The following is a 25,629-nucleotide window of genomic DNA, read 5'->3' as shown; positions in this document are numbered from 1 at the left end:
GCATGGTCTGTGATTACGGAAGTCCATTCTGTAAGCATTTCTCCTCTTTCAGGATTGAAATACTGAGCTTTCTTGGTAGAGAGTTTGGGGGAACACTGAAGGAGGAAGGGGTTTTCCTGCTGTTTCCAGCTGTTGCAGAGCTGGTAAGCAGTTGGGCCTGAAGGTCTCTGAAGATGCTCTGCCCAGCCCGGTGCCTAGAACACACAGGTCCCCAGTACGCTTGGAGCCCTCTCCTGACCTCTCCTGGAAATCACCTCCTCATGGCCTTCCCACTATGGCTACCCTCCCATGCGCTCCAGACCTGCTGTATCCAGGCCCCAGGTCCTTTGCACATCCGATGCCCTGGCCCCACCAGCACCATGCATTTCAGAGCATTATTCCTCCTTGTCCAGCACAAAAAAAAAGTGCTGAAAAACTGAGATTCGGCTTATACACAGGTCAGTGGTACCCCAGCGAGGTGTAACATCTCACTGGAGCCCCTCCTACCGCCGAGGTAACGGGAGGAGCGGGTGATTGCCGTTTCTCAGCTGTTCATTCAAAGCCCCTCTGACACTGCAGGGCTTGAATGTTTGTTTACTCACATCTAACCAATCAGAGCCGTCCTATGACGTGTATCTTTGAATAAGCCCTTTAAAGATCGGGTGCGAAGGATGTAGCATGAATGGATGTCACCTGGTCAAGTCCACTAACAAAAGGAGGAAATCTCATGAAGCCTGACATAGAGTTAATAGCAAAGTGGTTTCCAGATGCATGGGAAGACATTCCAGAAGACATGGTGCCATGTGCCTTCCAGAAAGGTAGTCTTAGTAATGCTGTGGATGGCAGTGAAGACTGCGCTTTGTACGGAAATGACAGCAGTGATGGTGATGATGGTGATCTCAGTGAGGACAGCATCTATGATGACCTCACATCAGCTGAAGTTCTGCATTGGGATACGGATGATGATGAGGAATCCAGTGTTGAAGGATTTTAACTCTTTACATTTTAGCTTGGTTGCTGACTGAGCTCAAGGAAGAGTACTCTTAAGGTTTCATTGTTGATACCTTATTGTTTTTGTTGAACCTATTTTCCACTTACTGTGCTGGTTTACTAGTGTTAAATGACTTGTTATGCTTTTATTTATGTTTTTATTTAAAATAAATATTTAAATACATTACCTCACTGATGTCTCCATTTTTAGTAATTTTATTTTCATTTGTTTTGATTATTGAAACTCACCAATAGCTTCTGCATTTTCTACCCTAGGCTTATACTCGAGTCAATCAGTTTTTCTGGTTTCCCAGGTAATAATTAGGTACCTCAGCTTATACTCGGGTTGGCTTATATTCGAGTATATACGGTAGGCATTTCTCTGCCTCCCATGTGATCTGAACTCCACCTTGTGGGGGCGGGGGGCATCCCACGTGTACATTCGTCCATCTTTAGGTATACTCTCTCAGCTCTAGAGAACCATATAGAGTTCTCATGTTTGACAAGCATGCCCTTATCACAGTTTGATCACTGCTGATATGAAATTCTCCCTCTTTAATCTGTGTGGTTTCTACCTCCTGGTTGGACTCACAGGAATACATCTTCTTCACTGCTTGTATTACAAGAGGCCATGTGGCCGAGTGACCAAGAGCGTGGGTTCTGGAGCCACACAGCTTCTCTTTGAAGCTTGAATCTGCTTCTAGTAGCTTTCCTTATAGACTGGGCGGCTCGGTTTCCTCATCTGTAAAAGTGGTGTCATGGCGCACCCTTCATGGCGCTGCTGCTCTGCCAGTGCAGAGGAAACACAGCACAGGGCCAGGCTGTGGTTGCGAAGTGCCACGGTGTCCCTTCAGACCCATATCGACCGCATGCACCACAGCAGGAGCCCCTGCCGAGCCCCCACCGTCCTCACAGCTGTCCCTGTGCTTGAGCCCCCATCCCAGCCACTGTGATTAGTGGCTGTCAGTGTTTAGTAGCTTGACCTCAAATTCTCTTTCCCCCACCCAAAGGGAGCTGTATTTCAAAGCTTACAATGTATGCAGAATATCTTTAAATGATCTGGTATGAGAGCTAATATGAAGCTCCTTGGACTGAAAAATAAAATGAAAATTACTGAGCACCCCTCCCCCACCATACTTTCCTTGTATTACTTAAAATGAAAAATAAAACTAAACCCAAAAAAGTAGACCTGAGCAGTCCACACTGTTGTTGGTATAGAAAAGCCAATTCTTCTGCCAACATGTTTCCCTTCCTGAACAGCAGTGGCCCATCCATGGAGAGGATGGCCCGGCCTGCATGGGTAATACGGGAGGAGTGTGGGGAGGAAGCAGGGGCTCCATTACAAAAACAGGGCTCTGCAACCTGGGAGAGCTGGAGCCCAGGAAAGGAGGCACACCAAACGCTTCCCACTGAGGTAGCACCAGAGTCCTGTGACCAGACCCGCTTGTCAAAGAATGCTTGCAAGACTCAGGCAACAAGGTAGGCTCACTGAGTTCCCGCCCACACACACATTTCAATGAACGCGTTCTCCTTCCCAAACTGAGGGTGGGGGGAGCCCACATATTAAACTTGCGCATCTTGAACATAAAACAATTGAGGTCCATTGGGGAAATGAGGAAGTACAGGAAAACAAAGGAGCGGAGTTTTCATATTACTTGGAATGCTGTAAGCGAGTCACTCCTCATTTTATCATGTATTTCTTCTATGACGTGTCAGCGAGGCGGTAGTTTAAATCCAGAATGCGAATTCCGTTCCACAGAGCTCCTCTGGGGCATTTATCAAGGCCATTTTGCACAAGAGCCAGTCCTCTGCATTGTGCATCTCTGCAGGCCTGGCAAGCTGCGTTGCATGAGTCTAGCATTTTTATTGGCATGCAATGATATTATTCAAGGAATGAAGCCTTGCTGGATTTCCTGCAATGACCTGGACTGAGACACCAGGATCAGCCCTGCAGCTTCCTTTGTTCCTTTGCTGCCTAGAATAAACACCGTGACGTCCCCAATGCTTCCTGTGCGCCACCTCTCCACTGCTGCCTTTACTTTCCCAGTTTGAACAGGACAGTCCCCGGTGCCTGCCGTGGAGGAGGAGTGGATGAGCGTGTGCATCCTGCAAAAAGCCCAAGTGTATGGACTTGCATTCAATGCTCCCGTGTGCCGAGAAGGAGGGTGGAGATTTACTCTGTAACCCAGCAATATCTTGTTCACTACCGCACTCTTGGACTGCCTACAAGCCACTTAGTCCCTTCAAACCTCAGTTTACCCAACTCTGCAATCGAGTGAGGAGCCTGGTGGCATAGAGCTTACACACTGGACTGCTAACCAAAAGGTCAGGAGTTTGAAACCACCGGCTGCTCCGTGGGAGAAAGATGGCACCTTCTACTCCCATAAAGAGCTAGTCTCAGAAACCCACAGGGGCAGTTCTGTCTTGCCCTTTAGGGCCACGATGAATCGGCATCGACTTGATGGCAGCGAGTTCGATGAGTCTGGGTTTGGTAATCAAGTGACAGTGACTAGGAGATTTCCAAGATCTCTTTCAGTTCCAAATTCCAGGACACTGTACATACGTATTTTTTTCCTCTATGAATTTGAGTCCTGTGATGGATTCAAAAATACATAAATAACCTGAGTACTTTCTTATACTTCCTTTAACAGATCAAATGATTCATTCAGGTGTTGTGACATGTAAACAGAGGAGATGGCAGATGATCCCAATAGTTGGCTTGGACCATCCCTCTGTATGGCTGGAACCAAATGTGTGCGTCTTTGGCCCTTTCCTCTTGACTTTCCAGTGCCTCCTTTTTCGGTGCTCGAACTTCTAGTATAGACTGTGTGCTCTCCCAGTCGCACCTTATTCCCACATCATTATTTCCCTTAAGAGATTTTGCTGATAATTGTTTCAGATGTCAGAATTCCTATTTTAAATAGAAGACCAAACTAAAAAGGTAAGCCAAGGTCCACAGGATTAGAAAGCATGGCTGACAGCAAGACACAGAGATGGTCACAGTGACGGTTGCTGGGTGTTAAGCCATGATTGGCCATCGGTACCCTCCTTAATGTTGACCCGCCCTGCTGTCTACACACTATCGACACCCATTCTGAGCGGCCTCCCTAGGCACTAATGTACTGCCAGGGCAAAACAGAGGAAGAAAGACGCTCCTTCATGGGAAGGAGATACTCTGCAGGCTTGTTTTGTAGAGCAACCTTAGGTAGCTCTGGCCTCGCCCAATTATCAGGACAAACGATTTCCAATTACACGCAGAGCACAAAGCAAAACGCCAAGGGAAAACGAGGAAGCAAGCCCAGGTGCTTGGTCACCATGGACACAGATTACCCTGAATCTTGTCATCGTCCTCAGGTGCCTTCGAGTCAGTTCAACTCAGAGTGACGCTGGGTCGAAGACAACAAGGCAGTGCCTGGTCCTGCGTCATCCTCACAATTATGGGTATGTTTGAGCCCATTGTTCACTTTGGATGTCGCTTGTACCGAGTCGTCAGAACCTCTGCAAAGCCTCCCTCCCCCAAGAGTTTCTGGTGACACGCATGCTCAGGAGCACACCCTGCCCCACAGGCCACCTGGGCTGCTCTCTCTGTTTCCCTGGACTCAAGTTTGTGGCCCAGCAGCAATTAATGCCACCATCTCCCACCAACTGCCCCTCTCTGCTGCTGAAGCTGGACATGAAGGGGCTTCCGGGTGACCACATTGCAGAGTGTGCCGGTAAGGGGGAGGCGGTGGGAAGAGGTGGCCTCGCTCCTCCTTTGCGCTACCCATGGGGTTAGATTTCCCAAAGCAGTGCTGCTCACAGCCCAGAGCAAACGGCTCTTTCCATTTTACTTCCAGACCCCTCCCTCACCCTACTGCGTTCTCCACAGGAGTCAGGACGAAAGACAGAGCAGGGAGAAAAAGAGCCGAAACAGTGAGAGATGTTGAGAAGAGCCCAGAGCAAGTCTTCTCCAACGACCAAATTCTTGTACCTGGGTCACAGTCACGGTGCCTGGCTTTGCCTTGGCTCTCATTCCCGGTGTATGTCCACCCCACCCCCGTACCCTGTTCCTAAACTCTACGTCTAATTTACACTGAGGTTGGGGCCTCTACTATGGTGCAGAAAGCTGCAGTCTATGAAAATAAATGAAAAGAATTCATTCTGACTGTGGATGAAAGGCAACCTTGGTTGGCTCTTGCGTGAACAAGGTAAGTGTGTACGTGGGCGGGTAAGGAAGAAGCGTGGCGGACTTCCGGGAACTGAAGAGACAGGGAGCACCAGGACGGCAGCTCTAGAAGGGCAGGGGTTTGGTTGCTTGGTTCTCTCCAAGGGTATCAGCTCCTAAGCACCATGGGTGCCTGAAGGAACACATTTTCGTCCTATGGAGCAAGCCATTCTCCGGGACAAAAGGCTCCGCAGGACAAAGGCAAAGAAACACACTCACCAGGTAGGTCACACGGTTGGCATTTTCTACCTTCTCCAAAACAAGCCCAGCAAGGGTTGCTTGCTGCTCATCGCAGGCCCTGAGCAGAGGCAGGCGGCACGGGGCCTGCTGCTGCCCCTGCTGAAGTTTCTGCTAGCTTCCTCAAAGCAGCCATTCATAAGCCTTTTTGCACAACACACTGAGAAGCCAATGAAAACCACTGCTCTTCCCCAGGAAAAATATACATATTTTTTACTCTGGTTCACAAACACACAGCATTTTGTATAATATTTCAAAAGAATAAAGAGGCCCCTGGAGAACTCCTGGCCCCAGAGAACGCTGCCAGAGAACTGGAAGGAAGTCAATCTTAACAATAGAGAAGGTTTTGTTTCACCCTTTCTCTTTTTTAGGTTAAAGAAATGTCTGAACATGCATGAAAACAGAGAGACTAGTATAATGGGCCACCGTGGACTACAACAAGCAACATTCTGCCATTCATCTCTCAGTCATTTCCCTAACATTCAAAATTTTTTAAAAGTGTTCTTCTTAGAGTATTTTATGAAAATCTGAGGTTTCTTTTAAATTCATCTGTAAATCATACAACCTATATTCAACTGATCAAAAATTAAAAAAAAAGAAAACTACAACATTTTTACACCCAACAAAGGTAACAGGAATCTTTTCATAACCACTTATTATACCCAGACTCTGATTATTTCAGAAATAACCTTTTGATAGTGACTGGTTTGAGTCTGGAGCTCATCGAAGCCAGGCATTGAATGCAGTTGGTAAATTTACTAATGTGAGCATTCATTTTTGCTGTGTGGGTGAAAGCTACATTGGTTGGCTGTTTTATGAAGGAGGCAGATATGGGTCTGGGAGGTTAAGTTAATGAGGTACCTGGCAAAATTTAAAAAACGGGGACCCTTTAAAATTCACTTTCAATTATTTCATATCATAAAAATACAATTCAATGAGTACCCTAACCTCGATGGCCAGGGAAAACTATGCACTCAGTCAGTCAGACCACACAGTTCTTATCTGAATCTGATGGTGAATGGATTGTGTGCTGTCTACTGAACATCTACATTTGATGTCACTCTTTCTCTTGCTTGGCAAAGATGAGGGGAGGGGAAATCTGCCAAGTTAAATACAATGTAAAGCTTTCAAATATATGCCAGCCTGCTCTATGGGAACCATGCTAGGCCCCTTACACTCCCGCTCAGTTTTATATATTCCAAAACCCACACCATCCTCACGGCCATTGAGTCAATGATGACCCAGAGTCACTCTAGTGGACAGGATAGAACTGCCCCTGTGGGTTTCCAAGGCAGTAATTCCTCATGGGAGTGGAAAGACCCATCTTTCTCCTGTGGAGTGACTGGTGGTTTTGAACTGCTAACCTTGCATTTAGCAGCTGAACACATAACCACTGGGCCACCAATGCTCCTAGTTTTGTAAATACTAAGCCCCAAATAAATGTGCTTACCTGCTGTCTTCCTTGTGTATCCAGAATTGATGACTCTCATCAGATGCCTTCACCACTAAAACCACATCAGTGCCAGAACAGAGGTGGGGACCTGGAACCCCCAGGACAAGCTGAGGAGCAGCGAGGCTTATAATCTGCCCATCTCTGTATTCAAATTGCTGATAGCAAAGTTTCGGCAGCTTACCAGGCCTTGGTGAATGGATGAGATAAAGAAAAGCTTGTTAGTGGCAGAAAACTGCCCCATGCACTTGACGTAGTGTAGCCTATAAATGCTATTGGCAAGAAAGCCAGTGGGAATCACACTAACATGTCAGTAAAGCGTCATCCCCCACATGGCAGAAATATCATTAGTGCTGTGCTTCCAAACTGCTGTAATAATGGAAGGGTGAGTGTATAAATGTTTATCCAAAGATCGTATCAGAAACTTATCAGCAGAGGAAAACAAAAGAATTCCACTGAAGAAGCAATTAGAGAAAGAAGAGAAGGAGGAGGAGGAGCAGCGAAGGAGAAGCAATAGTAGTAAGAACATGAGAGATGGGTGCCATGGATTGAATTCTGTTCCTTCAAGAGACATGCTAAAGTCAGAACCCTTGAACTGGTTGAATGTGGCCTTTGGGGAAATGCAGCTGATGATGTTGCAATGGTGTAGGGTGGGTCCTAGTCCTCATCGCTCTGAGTGGTGTCTTGTACCAGACAAAGACAGTGCAAAAGCAAAGCCATTCATACAGGGGAAAGAGAGCAGGTGATGACTCCCCCAACAGGGCAAGAGATTATCTGCAACTTCCTGGTGGAGTAGTGGTTATGCATTGGGCTGCTAACTGCAAGGTTAGCAGTTCAAAACCTCCAGCTGTTCTGCAGAAGAAAATGGAGGCTTTCTATAGAGTTCCCATAGAGCCAGCCACATACAGAGTTGGAAACTGACAGAGGCAATTCTACCCTATCCTATATGGTCTCTAAGATTTGTATTGTTTCAATAGCGAGTTTAGTTTAGAGTTTAGCACCATTCCAGGGGAGATAACAGAACAATTCCCCTAGCTAAGCCTTCAAAAGGAATCAACACGGCCCAAACTCTTAATTTGTACCCACAAAAATTGTGATCAATACTTTTTCTGTTTTTTAACACCACCAACTTTGTAATATTAGTCTTAAAAAATCAAGACAGCAAGCAGAGAAAAGCAGAGGAAAACAGTGAATTCTGCTTAAAGGATGGGTCTTGCTAGAACCTTTGCACAATATTCCTGGCAAATAGAATATTCTTCAAGTTCTTCAGTCCCCCCTAACTATACAGAGAATAGAATGGTTCTACAAATGATAAACTGATAAGTTAACTTTAAACATTCATTTACTTGAGGATTGGAAAGTACAAAGCAACTTATTAAACTTATTAACTATTAAAATGTGTTAGCATTTAATCTATAAATATCTATTACTGTACATATGGACTAATGCTAAATGTTGAAGTGCCAAAATCACTTAATTCACAGCTTCGAGAAAGTGCTTTAATATTAAGCAAATATGTAAAAGTTTACAGCAGACTAAGCAGTACAATATATTCTGTCAGTCCTTCTGATACCAGCCCCCAAATTAAAATTAAAACAAAAGGAAAATACAATAAAATTTTTCTTTTTCAAAGTCATCAGGGTATTTTGCATGTTTACTTGGAAGTTCATTTAAGCACTTGTTCAAGCTCAGTGTAAACTCTCAAGGGACAGGCCCAGATAAGCTCAGAGTTTAATAGAAAAGACACCCGAGTGGACAAGAGATTGCACTGTATACGAACTAGCTAAGAAGACAAGGTCTTTCTCCCCAATACGTGAAAACCCCTTTATCCGAAGCATAGGAAAGACAGAATGTGTATGCTGGAATAACCCAGAGGCCGAGAGCAGTGCTAGCTCCCGGGAATATTTCTGTAAGTGAATCACAGACCAGGTAGAAATCTCTAACAAATCTCTAAACGTGCAGCATTTTACCTGGCTTTCTTCGAAGGTTCCATGTTTTCGAAGAGCCCTTCTTCCACTGTCGTTGGAAAAGAGTCTTTCTCCTGAAAGTCGGGAGTAGATTTCTGCCAGGCATACTTGAAAAGTGAGTGACAAGCCTTCAGCCGGAGGTGGGCTCTGGCGTGTGCATCTCTATCAAGGTTCAGAAGCAAACACAGGTCTGAGCGAGAATTCTGGTTTGGTTTCAGAGAATCTTCTCTGAGTGCATTCTGATCAGTAAGTGATTATTTCCACGTTAGAAACCTACATCCTACTAATATATCTTTGGATCTTGGAATGGAAGGCTACAGATACAATTCTTACATCATAAGTAGCATTCATTTTCCTGGTGTCTACTCTGAAAAAGTAGGGCCATGTACTGTATTTCAAAAATACAGAGACAACGAGTACTCGGTGGTTTAATAAAGAAGGAGTGAACAGGTTGTAAGACTTGCTCTGACTGCTTCACGAAAATCGGTGACAATTCTATCGGGAAGGCCACAGTCTCGGTTACTGGGTTTCATAAACTGCTCTTTAGACAGTAGTAAGGAATACTAATTAACGATTTTTTTCCACTCTCAATTGAGAAATTAAGGAAAACCCAGCAGCCTTGGCACATAAGAACCAACGCTTGATAGAGAACAATATGCTAAGACATTCAGAGGTAATACTAAGAGTGAATCGTGGAGACAGGGTCTGCGCTTCTGATTAAAAGGAAGAAGGAAACTGCAGCCACTACGTGGATTTACATGCAATAAGCTCCGTGGCCCCTGTGTGGGTACAGTTCCCTTCAGCGGGAACGGACACAATCTGAGGTCTGCCTGGCCCGAGGCAAGGTAAGGATACAGGGACCACAGCCAGCATATTTCAGCACTCTGAACAGGCATATGTGTAAATAAAGTTCTCCGTGGGAGACCGGGATCGCCACAGTACTTGTGATGCTGTTATGTAATTACAAGCGATATCAAATTACAAAAAAATCTTCAGGGACAATTCCCTGGGTTAGCAGAGCTGACCGCACATTTTTCAAATGTAACAAAAGTCTTAACGCATCTATGAAAAGGTTGGATAACAACGGAGGGACACAGCCGCTTCACGAGTCAAATATCTTTCAGTTAAAATGCAACAGTGCCATCTTGTGTTCTGAACCAGAAACATGGCTTCCCCTCAATCCCATTTCTTGGAAGGAACAAAGGTAAAGCCAAAAACCAAAATGATGTCTTTATTTTTAATATACTTAGAAAGGTGCAAATGAGATTTATCTCTAAAACCAAACGTTTAATTTCCTCACTTAGAATTGATGCATCGACTGGAGTATTGGGTTAGCTATTGGGGTCCTGACAAAAGAAATATTGTCAAATCAATTTTAGAATCGTGGGTCATTAAAAATCCATCCTCTATATTAATTGATTTTTCTTAATGATTTCACTTATTTGATAATTCATTATTTATCTAATCATTCTTTCAACTAAAATTTACTTCCCATTTGGTATATGACAGGCCCAAGGAATTGTGGTGACTTAGTGGGTTATGTATTAGGCTAACTCAAGTCAGGGTTTAAACACACTGACTGCTCTTTGGGGGAAAATGAGGCTCCTGTAAAGATTCACTGTCTCAAATCCCCGAAGGAGCGGTTCTACTTTCCCATCGGGTCGCAGTGAGTGGGAATCCACTCACTAGGCAGTGGGCTGTTTGGGATAGGACAGACGTAGAGCTGTGGTGAGAGGCGCAATGGTATACTAGTGATCGTGTAATAGTGCCAGAGGGCAGACTCGGTGATGACAAATGCAGGTACATTCTCAGGTCTTATGGAGTTGATCTTCTACAGGTCAGGAGACAGGTAAGAAACAAGTGAGCGTGCATTATAACTGCATTATGAGACAGTTACAGAGCCTGCTTTGGACATGCAGATTTCTACATTGTGGTGTGTGCGGACTGAATCATTTAAACCTCTGGGTCTTGATGAAATCTATGAGATCTTTGCTCTCCATGGGTTTGTTTTGTTTTACTTTCTGATTTTGTCCCCCCACCCCAACACATACCCACTGCTCCTCCCCCATGATGTATACTCTAATAATGTAAGGAAGGGGCTAGATGATACAGTCTTTAGAAGATTGGAAGGCAAAACAGTGTATTGGGGGAGATGTTGGGAAAGTTGGGGCTATATTCCCTAGACATTAAATAAGATACCAGATGGGTCAAATCATATACTCCCTGAAAGATGATTTCTGGGGTGTCTGTGTGTGTATGCGTGTGCACAAATATCACTTTCCTATCACAGAAAGAAAATTGGTTTCCAAAAGTTGAAGGTCTCTGAATTTAGCATAAGACCAATCTCTTAGGAATAGTTCATAACAATGATATATAAGTTAATATTTCACAGTACTACACAGTCTATTTTTTTTTGTTTTATCATTTGACTCTCATCCAATCATTTAATCATAAAGCTCGGGACCTCTGCTCTTCATGGGGTGTGAGTGGTAGAGGCCTTATGGTAGTTATATAATCTGTTGTCAATTGGAGAGGATTAAGAGTAAAGGGGTGGAGTCCAGCCGGTCAATCAGATCATAGTTTGATGACCTCATCTGGAGGCACTAAGGAGATAAATAGCTTGCTGGAGGCTGGAAACACACTTACTCCCAGAGAGACATTCTTGTTGACAAGCCCCATGGAGACAGGCTGATGGCGGTCAGAGCCTCAGAGCTGAAGGAACCACGTGGAGACCCTTGCCAGTGCTAAGATGCCTCTACCACCACTGGATCCACAAGACTTTACACCTATTGGCCTGTGGTTTGCCTGCATTCGACATCATTGCATGTGTTGGATGAGTCTGAAGAGGAATTTATAGACTGGTACTGCACATTTGGGCTAATACCACACTTATGGACTTGATCTAGACTGGGCTGGGATGTTTTCTCAATAGTCAATTGGTCTTGTAGATAAAGCTCTTTATTCTACACCAGTGTCTCTAGGAATTTGTTTCTCTAGTCTACCCAGACTAACACAGGCCTTGCCCTCAAGGGGTTCTTGGGCTGGGAAGACTGTTAAGGCCAGTCATTGTCATGGTGGATTTCAGAGATGAAGAATCATTTGCAAAAGAGAGCACTGGGGTCAGCAGAGCACTGCAAGCGGAGACAACCTCAGGAACCTGCCCAAACCCCGATACAAGCCCCTTGCCGTAAGAGTTCACTCTGGCTCACAGCAAACCTGCAGGACAGCGTGGGGCTGCCCCACCGAGTTTCCAAGGCTACAGGTCTCGATGGCAGCAGACACATCCACCCCGCGGAGCAGCTGGTGTTTTCAAACCACCAACCTTTCAGATGGCTCTGAGTGCTTACCCACTGCCCCACCAGGGCTCCTTCTCAGAGAGGAAGCAGGTGTGCCATGATCAGGGAGCAGCTTTTGGGACTGAGCCTGAGCTGGGGTCGAGGTGACCGGATGGAAAAGAATAGCAGGGAGAAGGGATGTAAACCAGGGTCAAAGTCAGTCCTGGAGCAGGGAAAGAAAGGCTTTATTCCAGACTACACTGTGGTTTGTTTTTTTTTTTTCTTGTCTGGAGAAAAAACATACGAGAATTCCACGAATTTAATGGCTTTTAGATAGATAAACATTTAAAACTGATGAGAGATTATGGAAGTGGGGACCCCAAACAGGAAGCCGTCACAATGGTACATGTGAAAGACTGGTGCATGCATAATAACCGGTAAATAACCTGGACCCAGACCAGGGAAGAAGCTTGACCCCTCCCCACCCCTAAAGTCAACATTTATGGAGCAAGACGTGAGGACGGCCTCAAGTCACGCTCTAAAATGTCAAGCTTCTTGTCTTTTTAAAATCATACCATTAACACAAAATTGCTGAAAGAAGAACATTGAAGCTCCACTTGGATCCTTTTTGCCAGGAAACTAATTAAACCCTCGCTCTTCACCTGACGTTAGTTCCGCACACGGGCCTTGCTGTCCCGGCGTGGGCTCTGCGCCGTTACAGGGCTAATGAGCTGAGTTCAAACAGCAACTCTGTAGCTCTTCTGGCCCCGCTGATTACTTACAGAATCTCACCAGAAGCATTTTCCCTGGCCGAAGCATTTTTTCGCATTTGCGTTTCCTCTGGGTCTATAATTTCCCTCTCTTCTCCAGAATTTGCTACAGGTTTATGCACAGCAAGCTTGGCTCCCGAGACAATGTCACTTTGGACTTCTAGAACGAGAGCTGGGCAGACAGGCACACATTGCAGCCACATAAGTCAAGATTGCAGAACGGGAAGCATGTGGATACACACAATAATTAAAAAGAGAATTTCCAGCTTTAGTCTAGGAGAAAAAATCCTGAGGGTAATTGAAGGTTGCTTTTCAAACTAATAGGTTGTATTTCTCTTAACTTAATTCTTATAGATTCTTTATGCTCAAGATATTCTTAGGCAAGAATATTAAGACACACGACTTGTTCTACAAAACTGTCCCTAATGATTCTAACAAGTCTCATTATTGATGTAAATGCCGTTCTGGTCGCAAAGAGCTGTGTCATTCTCTGGTGGTGGCCTCGTAGGTTACAGGTTGGGCTGCTAACCACAAGGTGAGCAGTTCAAAACCCCCAACCTCATTGAGAGAAAGATGAGGCTTTTTATGCCTCTAAAGAGTTACAGTGTCTGAAACCAACACAGGGGGAGCTCTAGTCTGTCTATAGAGTCACTGTGAGTTAGCATCACTCAATGGCAGTGGCCATTCTCTATCGGATTATCCAAAGCCAAGGTAGGCACCGGATTATTCTGTGTTTACTTACTAAAAAGTAAGTAACAGTTTCACATGTTGAGGTGTCAGATTTTCATTTCATACGGAGGCCTATGTGCCCCTAGCTTTTTGGGTAATCCATTCTTGTCTGAGATCACAAAGTCCCCAGCAGAAGTCCCCAGTGACTACAAAGGCACATGCAAACCTTATTGTGTGGTACGCAATGTATGTTAAATTACACAGATGAGCTTTTCTCTGCTCCCGTTCGGTCTCCCTGACTCTTGCTCTGGGGCAGCCAGCAGGAGACGAGAACGGTGCCAAAAGGAGCGTAAGAACACACAGCTCGCTGTGACAGGCGGACTCAGGACAGTGCCCGACACACCATCCTTACAACAAGGAAAGAACTACGGTTTAAGATGTTTCCATGTGCCCGATCTTCCTTTTAGCACATCCAAGTCTTCCCTGCAAAACTGACCTGGAGACAAACTGCCCTTTAGGGACCTGAGGGAAACTGGGGCAGAAGACAGGGAAAGGCATTGCCCAGCACAGGGTGTCCTGATGTCCACTCACTGGCTTCCCTTCTGCCACGTTAGCTGAGCGCAGAAACCCTGAGAACACATGTTCAAGACACGATGGGGCCAGTTCTTGTGCTGCCCCTGACCTTGCTGCAAAGGCACAGCCATAAGACCCAGGTACTGCGTGGGGTTCGGTCTCTGGGGATGTGGCTCCAAGCCAGGATGAAGCCTGAGCCAGGGCTACATCCTCATGGGTCTGTGGAAAGGGCTGCTTTGGGCATGAACACTGGTGCATCGCTGGCCTCAGGAGCACACGGGGAGCAGACCAGAGGTCTAATGAAGCAGCAAGTACACCACCCACCCAAAGCAATTCCTGCACTAAAATAATGGACTATGGGTCACTACAGCTGTGGACTTCAGTGTGCTGAGCCCAGGGAGTGAGAGTATGCCTCTAGGCCTGGCTAGAGAAGGCCACAGTGAGGGTCAAAAAACAACAATAGGAAAGCCCTCCTGAAAGATTGAATTTAAATGAATGGATTGGACAATATTTAGACCTAGAGACTTTTTTGTTTCTAGATGGAGTGATAGTAGACACACACACACACACCAAACAGCCAGATGTGTTATAGATAAAATCAAGTTTATTTTCTTAGCACATCCCAATTGTAGTGTTAATTACAATATAGCAACTGGGCTCACCATGATTCTGATGCACGGTGATAGTACAGGACTGAGCCAAACTACTACCCCAACAGGTTTTCAAGGTTGCAATGTTTATCAAAGCAGACTGGACTACTCATCTTTCTCCTTGAAGTCACTGGTGGATTTGAACTGTCAACCATTCCATTAGTAACCTGAAACTTAAGGGCTGAGCCACCAGGGATCCTGTTAAATAGGTGATCAAAAGAGCTCAACAGCAACATTCAGGAGTAAAATGGTCTCTTAAAAATAAATTTATATCTAACACCCATAACCATAGCCCAATTAAAGCAAAAGCAAAAAAAACCCATAGAACAACAAATGCTGGAGAGGGTGTGAAGAGATTAAATCACTTATCCACTGCTGGTGAGACTGTAAACATGCCCATCCACTGTGGAAGGTGATATGGCAGTTCTGAAGACAGATGGCAATGGAAATAGCATAGGGCTTGGCAATCCCATTACCGGGCCTAGATCCCACAGGAATGAGACAGACCGTAAACAGATCCCTGCTCTACCATGCGCATTGGAGCACAGCGAACAGAGCAAGGAGTTGGAAACAGCCAAAATTCCCATCAGTAGGCAATTCTATTAAAAAAAAAAAACCCACCTCTGGCCTGAGGATTGACAGCTCTGCACAGACCCTGCCACCCACCTTCCCCCTCCTTCCTCCTTCCCCACATGCTGAGAAGTTTCTAATTTCTCTGACCTGTGACAAGAGCTGCAGCCTGCCTTCTGTCTTCCCTGCCTTCCCCTAAGATGCCTCAGCTCATGGTGCCTCAGCCCTGGTTCCCACCACACAAACCGTCCAGCTCCCTTTTGTTGTGCAAAGAGCAGTGTGTCCAGTGGTCTAAGATGGGGTAGGAAGCCAGTGGTTAAGACCAGCCAAGTTCCTGGCCTGCACTGGGCCACACACTCACTGGACTATCTGAGCTAAGTCCTTGCTGCTGGCTGCTCGCTGGACTATCTAAGCTAAGTCCCTGCTGTTGGAGAAGTGCCCCAAACTCTGGCGTTTGCAAGAGGAGGAGGTCAGGCCATTCCACTGGGCGAGGCCAGGGGACAAGATGGAGCAAGGAGCACTGGTTTCAATAGCAGCATCTGGAATCCAACCTTCAGAAGACAGGCCAGAGGTAAAGTGAAGACCAGGTAGGAAGAGTTCCTAAGATAACTTAGACAGGGAGAGAATCATTTGGTTCTCCCTAAGTCTTGGGGTTGAAGCTGAATGTAGTTCTAGCCCTTCTGTGGGAGCTAGTCTCTCTCTCCCTCCCCCCCCCACCCCCTCCTCCTGCTGCAGGCAAAGGGGCAAAGCTGGGTCTGTATTTCCCACACAAGCATTCAGGGGCATTCTCTCTCGCTCCAGCCACATTCCATTCCCAAACCCTCATTCTCCTGTGCCACCTGGTGTGTGGAATAGGGGCCAGTAGCTCAGGGGGCTCAAATCCAGGAAGCCCACACCTCCTAAACACTTTGGTAGCTTGATTCTGCCTCCCAGAAAGACTTGTGCTAGTAGTTCATGGAAATAAATATTTACTGTTAAAAAAAACCCTTTGATATATACACACAATGGAATACTGCACATCATCCCAAAACAGAGATGAAGTCATGAAGCTCCTCATGACATGGAGGGATCTGGAAGACATTCTGCTGAGTGCAGTGAGTCAATGACAAAAGGACAAAGACGGCATGCGTCGGCTGTTATCAGGACAAGCAACAGGGCAGGCATACGCTCAGGTTTGCAGGACATCCAGGCTGCTGGCCAATGCAGCCAGCCTGGTGGAGAGCCTGACCAGTGCCCATGAACCACAGACCATCCTCTCAAGCTGTGCACCGGGAAGGTCACTGTGGCAAGGGCTCTTCACGTCAGCTGGGATCAAACAGTCAAGGGCAGGGGGGTGGGGGAGATGCTGATTGCTTAGTGGTTGCCATCAAAGTTACGATGAGGTCCCCCTATCAGAGGAACGAGGGAGACCAATGGGCAAGTCAGGTCGGGAGGGAGGGCAGAAAGGAAGTAGACATGTCTGGGGGAAGACAAGGGTATGCCTGTTGTCAGAAAAAGAGGGAGGACCAACCTCCAAGTGGGGAGTGAAAAATGACCAACAGTACTTTTAAAGCCCCTAAATGGGGAGTTGGACACAAGCCGAGTTCCTGAACACAACCTGGGGACCCTGGCCAAGTGCCCTAGAATATTGGGGCAATAAATCCTGCCTCTTCCAGGATCACAATATGCACCAAAGGCCACACCTGAGGGATCCAGCGTGGAAACTCCACCAGGTGAATTGGACTCTACCTCAAACAGACCTGTAACCTGAGGACTAAGACTGAAAATGCATGGTGTTTATAGAGCCAGAAGACAGCTATACAAAGAGGATTGAACTGCCGGCAGGAGGACAAACATCGACTTAGTATATGAATGCCCGATTTGCTGCATGAAGATATAGACAGATATATACATGTATATATCTGTCTATATCTTCATGCAGCAAATATATATGTATTATATATATATATGTATTATTCCGGCAGATCTGTGATTGACATCATCAGTGAATATTGTGAATTCTGCCTGACAACCAATTCCCAAGGTTTGTGTAAACAGTGTCCAGCCATGTAAAGATTTACATTGTACAAGCAAATAATTCAGGCATTATGATATGCAGTTAGCCTAAACTGGTCCAATAGCCTTCTCTCAGCAGTGTTTTAAAATTAGTACCAGGAGTTAATCAATGGCAATACTAACATAAAATCTTTAAGATTCCCTACCATACATTAACAAGGAGTTCTCTAAGGGGAGCCCAAGACAGATACAACCCAGATCCAGGACTGAATTCTGGGCTCGCACTAAATCCTAGCTCTAATTTAAGAACAATTAGTTCTTCCAGCATGCCCCGAGCACAGAAGCTATGGGTGCTATAGCAAAGTGTGGTGAAGAGTCAGACAGTGCTTAGAATAGCATAGTGTCTGCCGTCTTAAAGGTTTGTTTCTAAAACAAGCAGCCCTCTAAGTGAGATGTCAACTAAATGCCCTTGGAAGAAGCACATCAGCATCAATGACCTAAGGATTGTAAATCACATCATCTGAAGCTGAAGGAGGGAATAATAGCAAAACCTAAATTGTGAGATTCTGGTTTCCAGAAAGCTATGGACGACAGTGGGAGGCCAAGATACATTTGTGAGATCAGCACTGCAAATGGGCCTCCAGTGATTTCCCTCTATCCATAACGGAGGGAGGGGAATAACCTGGTTACCAAACAGAGTGCATTGGAGAGATGACAGTAGGAGATCAAAATGATAAACTTCATGTGAACAGTTAAACTCTTGTCACTTGATGCCTTCTCTGATATGCATTGGGTCTGATCTGGGTTTCAACATTTTCTGGGTTTTGTTTGTTTTTTCTATATTGGGGAAACTCAGGATTGGTGAACCTATCGAGGCCAAAAGTAGAATAAAGGTTCTTTGGGTGAGGTGGTGGTGGTAGTGTTGGGATATAGTGAGTGGGGGGGGGGGGCAGGGGCAACAGAGAGCTGATATCAAGGAGATCAAGCAGGAAGAGAATGTTTTGAAACGGATCGTGGTAGCAGTTGTACAATGCTGCTCGATGTGATTGAACTATGATATGATGGCTGTATTGGCTGCCAATAAATGGTTTTGAAAAAAAGTCATATTAAAAAAAAGGAAACCAAAACAAACCCAGTGCCACTGAGTTGATCCTGGCTCATAGTGACCCTGTAGATGGAGCTGCTGAGGACAAGCCTGTCAGGGAGCAGATCCCCTCAGCTTTCCCTCAGGGAGCAGCTGGGGGTTTCGAACCATGTCCTTGTGGTTATAAGGCAACACTCGCCAGACAGTGCCATCAAGGCTTCTTAAAGAGTAGCATAAAAAAAACTCGCATTGGGGCTGTATAAAAATTTCCAATGCTTACCCTCAGTCTTACGCAGACTGCAGAAGAGTCGAATTTTGGAAATATCTGAGGTTAGGTTCCTTAGGAAGATTTGCTTCTTTTGCTGACGAATGGACAGGTCAGGATTGATCCAATTCTCTCCACATGAAACGTATACCTGTTTGGGGGAAAAAATGAGTTGGATTCCAGGCAAGTTAAAAAATGATCCAACTTAAAGCAAAGCAGAAACTTAATGAGTTGCCGTGGAATCCTGTCATTCATTAAGTCTCACAGAAGGAAGTGCCCACAGACACACTGCGATCGATGGCCGGTCCCCTACCCAGGTGCCATGCATGCATTTGGAGACGTGTGTTTGCTGCAGTGCCATCGGCCTTCCTTATGGATACTGAATGCAACCAATCTAAGCAAACTGAATCAGGAGAGTTATGGAAGGTTGCCCGAGGATTAGGAATGTCTGACTTCTGGACAGCCTCGTGGCCCATAAGGACATGTAAATCTGGCCTCGTTTTGAAAAGCTTGAACCAATCCCTACTTGCCACAGGCTCTTCATCGCAGTCACCTTCACTGGCTGCAGCTGCAGCTTTGAGGTCCCTGCGAAGGCGGCGAGCCTGTCCTGGCTCTAATGTGATGCTCAAGAAGAACCACAAGCCCCCGCTTAGGCTCACTGACGATTCCATCCCAAGACCCACGTAGGCACCGAGCATGTTGTTTACTCAGGGCTGCTGGGTGTTCTTTGAGACAACAATTCTACTTTCAGAAGTTTAGCATCGGGAAACAATCAGAGATATAGGTTAGATTTTTTTAACAAGTGTGTCCCTTGAAGCACTGTGTGTAATCACAAAATCCTAGAAATAATGCAAATATGCAATAATAAGTGGATACTGAATAAGGAAAACCGCAAGCACACCCAAAGGAATCAACGCGGTTATTTAAAATAGAAGACTAGGTAATGGCATGGTAAGCTATTCAGGGTTGATTACATGAAAGAGCAGAATGCAAAATAGCATGTGTCCTGTCTCGCTGCCATCGAGGCAGAGCTGACGCATCAGTGATGCTCTGGGGGTTTGTGAGACTGCCGCTGGTGTAGAAAACTAAGCCTTTCTCCCAACGAGCCGCTAGTGGGTCCTAGGCCAGGAGTCAGCACTACACCAGCAGGCTCCACCATGTGGTACATGCCTCCGTTAAGAACACACGTGCCCCATGCATGCAACACACCTGCAAATGCAAAATAGCATGTACGCTTGCCTCCTTCAGGAAAGACAGACTTTGGCTTCCAGAAAGATGAAGAAGAAGTCCTTATTCCACCTGCTTAATGGGCTGAAGGATCAGCTAGGGGCCTTGGACCCAAAGGAAAACATGGTGGTGAGTTTGCTGGGGTTTCTTTGAAGTCAACAAAAATGACCCAAAAAATTTAAAAAGATTATCAAGCCTGTTCCATAAGTAAAAGACCAGGAAAAAGAAAGCCTCAAAAGACTGGAATTTTTCAGCAATAAGCATTTTATTTTATCTAAAACCCATATTGCCGAAGCACTCGCCCTTCCGTCTCTACTAACAGAGGCTGAATGGGGAATCTAGAGTCCCTTGGCTTCTTAAACTTTTACCACTCACAACTCCAGGCATATAGATTTATAAAATAAGTATGCAAATAAAACACAGTTTCTAATGAAGCTAAGATTTTGATAGTATTACAAAACACAACATCTAGCTCTGCTGATTTTTTTTCCCCCTCCGAGCACACATGGTATGTTCAAAACCAATGCTGCCGAGTTGTGGGAGGTAACACAGGTAAGCTCTGCCTGTTCATTATACCATTTGCTTTTGAATTGGTTTTTTGGTTGTTGTGCATTCAGAAACCTCTTACTGCTGCCAAATATCCCCTACCACCCCTTTCAGCGATGTAACCCCATATAGAGTGATGAACCCATTTAAGCAGCTCTGGCCTAGACTACAACCCTCACCAGGCTATACACAAACCATGCCCCCACCGCACCCTGACCACCACCAGCAGGATGGTGCCAGGGAAAGCCAAGGAGGGAGCAAGAATGTGATCATGAGGATACCCCATCCCCTTAAGGAGGGCACGGACTTTCACCTTTATGCAGTGGTCATGAAGCACCCCTTCTGCTTCTAGCCAGGGTGGTATCAGAGAATCTTCATGGAGATTCAGAACTTTCACCATCACCCAAAAGTAATGAGGTCACCGTGCTCATGTGCCAGTGAATGCCATGAGGAGGAGTAATGAGACACTGCGGTCCTTCCCAGTTAGCAGAGGCCTAGTGTGCACCCATCCACCACACCCATCCATGCCCAATGTAACGTGGGTCTCCTCGGATGTCCAGAGAGACTGAGAAAGGAGCCTGAACGCCCACTTCAATCAGGCAGGGGCATAGGCCAGCCACCCCTTCCTTTGTCAGGACAGTGTCATAGGAGGCCAGTCAAGACAAAAGTTTAACAACATCAGTCTTATAAGGTAATACTACAAATACCCAGGTTTCTATTTTTAAAATCCCTCATTATCCCACCAACCAGGAAAATCCATCTTGAATAAGATAGGATAACCAGCCACCACTGGCACTGAGATGACAGAAGTGTTAAGACTAGCCGAGAAGGATTTTGAAGTAGCCATAATAAACACGCTTCAACAGAAATTACCATATATACTTGAGTATAAGCCAAGCCAAACATCAGCTGAGGCACCTAATTTTACCGCAAAAACTGCATTTAAAAATGTGCTGTAAAACCTGGCTTATACACGAGTATGTACGGTGCCACCATGCTTCAGCTCATGACAAATTAGAAAATCTCATCAAATAAACAAGGACCCGAAGAAAAACCAAGTGGAAATGTTAAAACTGAACAATTCAATAACTGAGATTAAAATAAAATCAATGAGCGCAGTGAATGAAATGAAAAGCAGACTGGAAAAGGCTGAGGAAAGAGTGAATCATTTGCAAGACTGAATAACAGAAATGACTGATCTGAAAAACAGGGAGGAAATAGTTCTACAAAAACCAAACACATCACAGTAGGACTCTATAACCAAGCCAATCTAGTACACACGCCATGTGAGTTTCTGGAAGTAAAGAGAAAGAAAACAGGCTGGGCTGAAAAAGTTTTCAAAGATACGACAGTCAGAATTTTCCAAAGGGCAAAAAAAAAAAAATGCACAAAAGATGCATGTCTTTACCAGTTCATCTCTTTGCAGGTCTTTCAGGGTAAAGATTTCCTCCCCCTTTTCACGGAACAACCTCCGAGCTGCAGAAGGCAACTTTAGCTGTTCAGTGCACCTGTAACAAAGAAGCACACACACACACACACACACACATATACATATTGGCCTTGCATGGGCAAGCTTCGTGTACAGAAGGGAGAAAATACAAGATAACACAGATAACAAGAACCTGAATTTCTAATGGCAACTCCCTCGACGGGACTGGGGAGAATAGAGAAAGGGGCTCTGGGGTCCATGAGAGTTCTTGAGTCTTTTCCCCACAAACTGTGAAACGTGAGCAAGTTATTTAACGTTTCAGAGTCTAGATGTCCTACTTTCTAGGGTTGTTGGGAGGATTGGGGTAGACACTGAAGAGTGCCTTGGCCCAGTGCTGGATGAGATCGATTCTGAAGTAGATATAGCATCATTGACTTTTCATTTCTTTATATCCCCTTTGCTCCCTCTCTTCCTTCTTCCCCAAAGACCTTCCCCAGTCTTTCCCCACTGAGTTTCTGGCCCTTTCTCACTCAAAAAGGGTGCCATCAAGTCAATTCTGATGCACAGTGACTTCAAAGGACCTGGTATAGCTGCCCCTGTGGATTTCTGAGACGGTAACTATTTCCAGGGGTAGAAAGCCTTGTCTTTCTCCCTCAGTTCAACTGGTAGTTTTGAACTGCTGATCTTGCCGTTAGAAGCCCAATGGGCCCCCATTTGGCTCTCCAAATGCTTCACCAAGTGTTTCCTCATTCCCCTCCACCAAGAGTGACTTCTGAGGATTTTTAACTTCATATGAAAATGTGGTTCTTAGAATCAAGGATGGGGAGACTTGGTCTCACCTATTTTGGATATGTTACCAAAGAGAGACCAGGCCCTGGAAAAGGAGGTCAAGCTCGGCCAAGTAGAGGGGTGGCGAAAAAGAAGAAGACCCCTGACAAGCTAGATTGACACAGGGGCTGCAACGATTGGCTTTGAACATGACAAAAATCATGGGGATGGCCAGGACGGAGCACTGTCTCCTTCTGGCGAACGCCTATGAATATACAGGGTCGCTGTGATTCCGAACCTACGGAGGGCAACTGACAACATACAACGTGAAGACGTAGCAGAGGGTTTTATTTTTTTTTTAATAAAAAGAATTTTTAGCATGGTTAAATATTAAAGTGATTCCCCTCAATCCCGCCACCCCTCAACATCCCACCCCCAGCTACAAGCACCACGGAGTCAGCATTGTGATGCACTAAAATAAATGACCGGGCATGTTGTCAGAGGCAAATGCTCCGGCCAGTGGGCTATGAGGATGTAAAGGAAGAAGAAAGAAATTGCTCCGTGGGGGGCTCATCAGAGAAGGAAATCTTTGGCTTTGAATGCTACAGATGGTCAGGCGTCCATCAAGCAATTGGCTGGAGTGGAGTAGATGAAGGAGGGGAGAGATGACGCTTAAAAAGAACACAGGCTCTGCTTTGAAAGCATTTGAGATGCCACACTGATGAACTTGACCTCTAATGCATAAACATCAGGAAGCCCTGGCAGCTATGAGAGCAGAGACGCTGTGTTATCTGATCTGTGTTGTTGTTGTCTTAACTCTGTCAAAGGGTAGGGGAGAAGCTACACACTGAGAGCCAGGTTAGGCAGAGGTAAAGAGGTAACACTGTGAGAAAGGAGAGCAGAGCTGAAGGTCAGTGATGAGCATTTCCTAAGGAACACCGTGCTGACTGCCTGGCTTTCTGGCGAGGAAAGTAGAAGGTGCTTACTGAATGGATTTTATGCTAGTATGTACTGGCTATAGTAATCAAATTAGATGTGTTTCTACACTGATCAGCAACTCTGCTGTCTGAAGAATGTTTCTAAATTTTAAATCCTTAATGAACTAAAGCAATCAAGCAAATAACTGCTGTGTTCAGGTGCCGTCGAGTTGGTTCCGACTCATAGCAGCTCTGAGTATCAAACAGGAAACACTGCCCAGTCCTGAACCATCTTCACAAATATGTTTGAACTGTTTTTGCAGCCACTGTGTTGATCCATTAATCGAGGGTCTTGCTCTTTTTTACTGCCTCTATACCAAGCATGGTGTCCTTTACCAGGGACTAGTCTCTCCTGATAACATGTCTAAAGCACATGAGGCAAAATCTCTCTAATCTTGCTTCTAAGGAACATTCTGGCTGTACTTCTTCCAGACAGATTTGTTCGTTTGTCCCTGGTACTTTCAACATTCTTCACCAGCACGCTAATGCAAATGCATCTACTCTTCTGTACTCTTCCTTATTCAAAGTCTAGCTCTCAAACACATAGGAGGTGAGTGAACACACCATGGCTTGGGATAGGCCCAACTTAGTCTTCAAAATAACATTCTTAATTTTCAACACTTTGCATTAGTAAATCTGCTGCATAACACCTCTGTAATGTGTTGGGTGATCTCAGGACGGCTGCTGCCATGATCACTGATGGTGGATCCAAGCAAGACAAAAATCCTTGAGAGCTTCGGTCTTTTATCTCTGTTTCTCATGATGCCACCCATTAGTCTCGCTGTGAGATTTGGGGTTTGCTTTACATTGAACTGTAATCCATACCAAAGGCTGCAAATCCTTCAGCATGCATCAATTAGGTCTCCACATCTCTGAGAGGGTCTTAGAAGAAATCATCCAGTAGGAACTCAGGCTCCGGTTCTCGTGGTAACCACCCTGCAGGCTGGGGGACAACAAATGAAGGCTGGGCCACAGTTCTCCTTGATAGGAGCTGGTGGGCTGGGGTGACAGAGAAGGCTGACCCCAGTCAGAAGATGCACCTTTTGCTTTTTGGATGATTCTTCAGGATCAATTTCTTCTACTCCCCCCAGATGATCTCTGAACCATCTCATGTCATATGTGCGATCCAGAGTCCAAGCGCCATGATTCAAATTCTAGCCCTTTCACATATTGGCTGCCCTTGGAAAAGGTAATTAACTTTTCTGAACTTCATCTCTTCCAGGAGTACTTACCCCACAGGAATATTAGCACCGTATATACTTGTGTTAGTTTGGGTACTTTAGAGAAACAAATCCACAGAAACTTAAGAGAGAGGTTTATGTAAAGGTTAAGTGTGCATCAAGAAAACATCCCAACCCAGTGCTGCCCAAGCCCACAAGTCCAACATTAGCCCATTAGCCCATATGTCCAACACCAACCCACAAAGTCCTCCTCCATCTCATAAAATGGACGTAATGATGCCAAATGCAAGAGGAAATCCGAGTCAGTGAATGTGTAAGTATCTCAGCGCTGGCAGGGGTCTCCACACGGTGCTCCAACACCTAGGGCTGCATTGGGGCAGGTCCATGTGGCTTCTCCTTAGGGACATCCTGCAGGAAGTTAGCCCTGCCAGCTAAAGCAGGGAACTGGCCAAGGCAGCTGCACCCTGGCCCAACCATCAGAAAGCAAGAGACCCAAGAACTGGAAAGGCAAGTCTCACGGAGCCATTTATCCCTCTGCCCTTCAATTAATCCCACGTGTTTATCGGCCAGGTTGACACAATAAACTAACTCAATCCACCCCTAGAGGGGAGTTTTCTTCATGGTTCCAGATGTTTTCAGCTTCTGACAAAGACTACTGGTTCCTGAGTACTCCAAAGCACTGGGTGGGGCATATCTTTCCAGAGTTTTCTTTGCATGTGTGTCTTAAACTCATCTAAAGATCAAATTTTAATGACTTAAAGCAAGTGGTTTTACAAACTTTCTATTTAATATTTCCCATATTTCCCCCCAGAAAACCTCCAAG

The 25,629-nt window shown here is 45.5% G+C and overlaps 1 protein-coding gene across 1 annotated transcript in view; it reads right to left on the bottom strand.

Annotated features, from left to right (window-relative positions):
• The window catches only part of DCDC1 (doublecortin domain containing 1), a 469,848-nt gene that overhangs the window by 40,651 nt on the left and 403,568 nt on the right, over positions 1 to 25,629 (bottom strand). The window contains exons 20-24 of the mRNA XM_075547690.1: positions 21,860 to 21,959; positions 18,694 to 18,829; positions 12,885 to 13,044; positions 8,831 to 8,989; positions 6,861 to 7,061 (exon numbers count right to left, since the gene is read on the bottom strand). Of these exons, the coding sequence (XP_075403805.1) occupies positions 6,861 to 7,061; positions 8,831 to 8,989; positions 12,885 to 13,044; positions 18,694 to 18,829; positions 21,860 to 21,959 (756 nt within the window). The remainder of the gene's footprint in view (positions 1 to 6,860; positions 7,062 to 8,830; positions 8,990 to 12,884; positions 13,045 to 18,693; positions 18,830 to 21,859; positions 21,960 to 25,629) is intronic.

The sequence above is a fragment of the Tenrec ecaudatus genome, chromosome 4 (genome assembly GCF_050624435.1).
Source record: "Tenrec ecaudatus isolate mTenEca1 chromosome 4, mTenEca1.hap1, whole genome shotgun sequence".
Taxonomy (NCBI): Eukaryota; Metazoa; Chordata; class Mammalia; order Afrosoricida; family Tenrecidae; genus Tenrec; species Tenrec ecaudatus.
The sequence above is the reverse complement of the archived record's forward strand: the minus strand, read 5'-3'. Positions and strand labels throughout refer to the sequence as shown.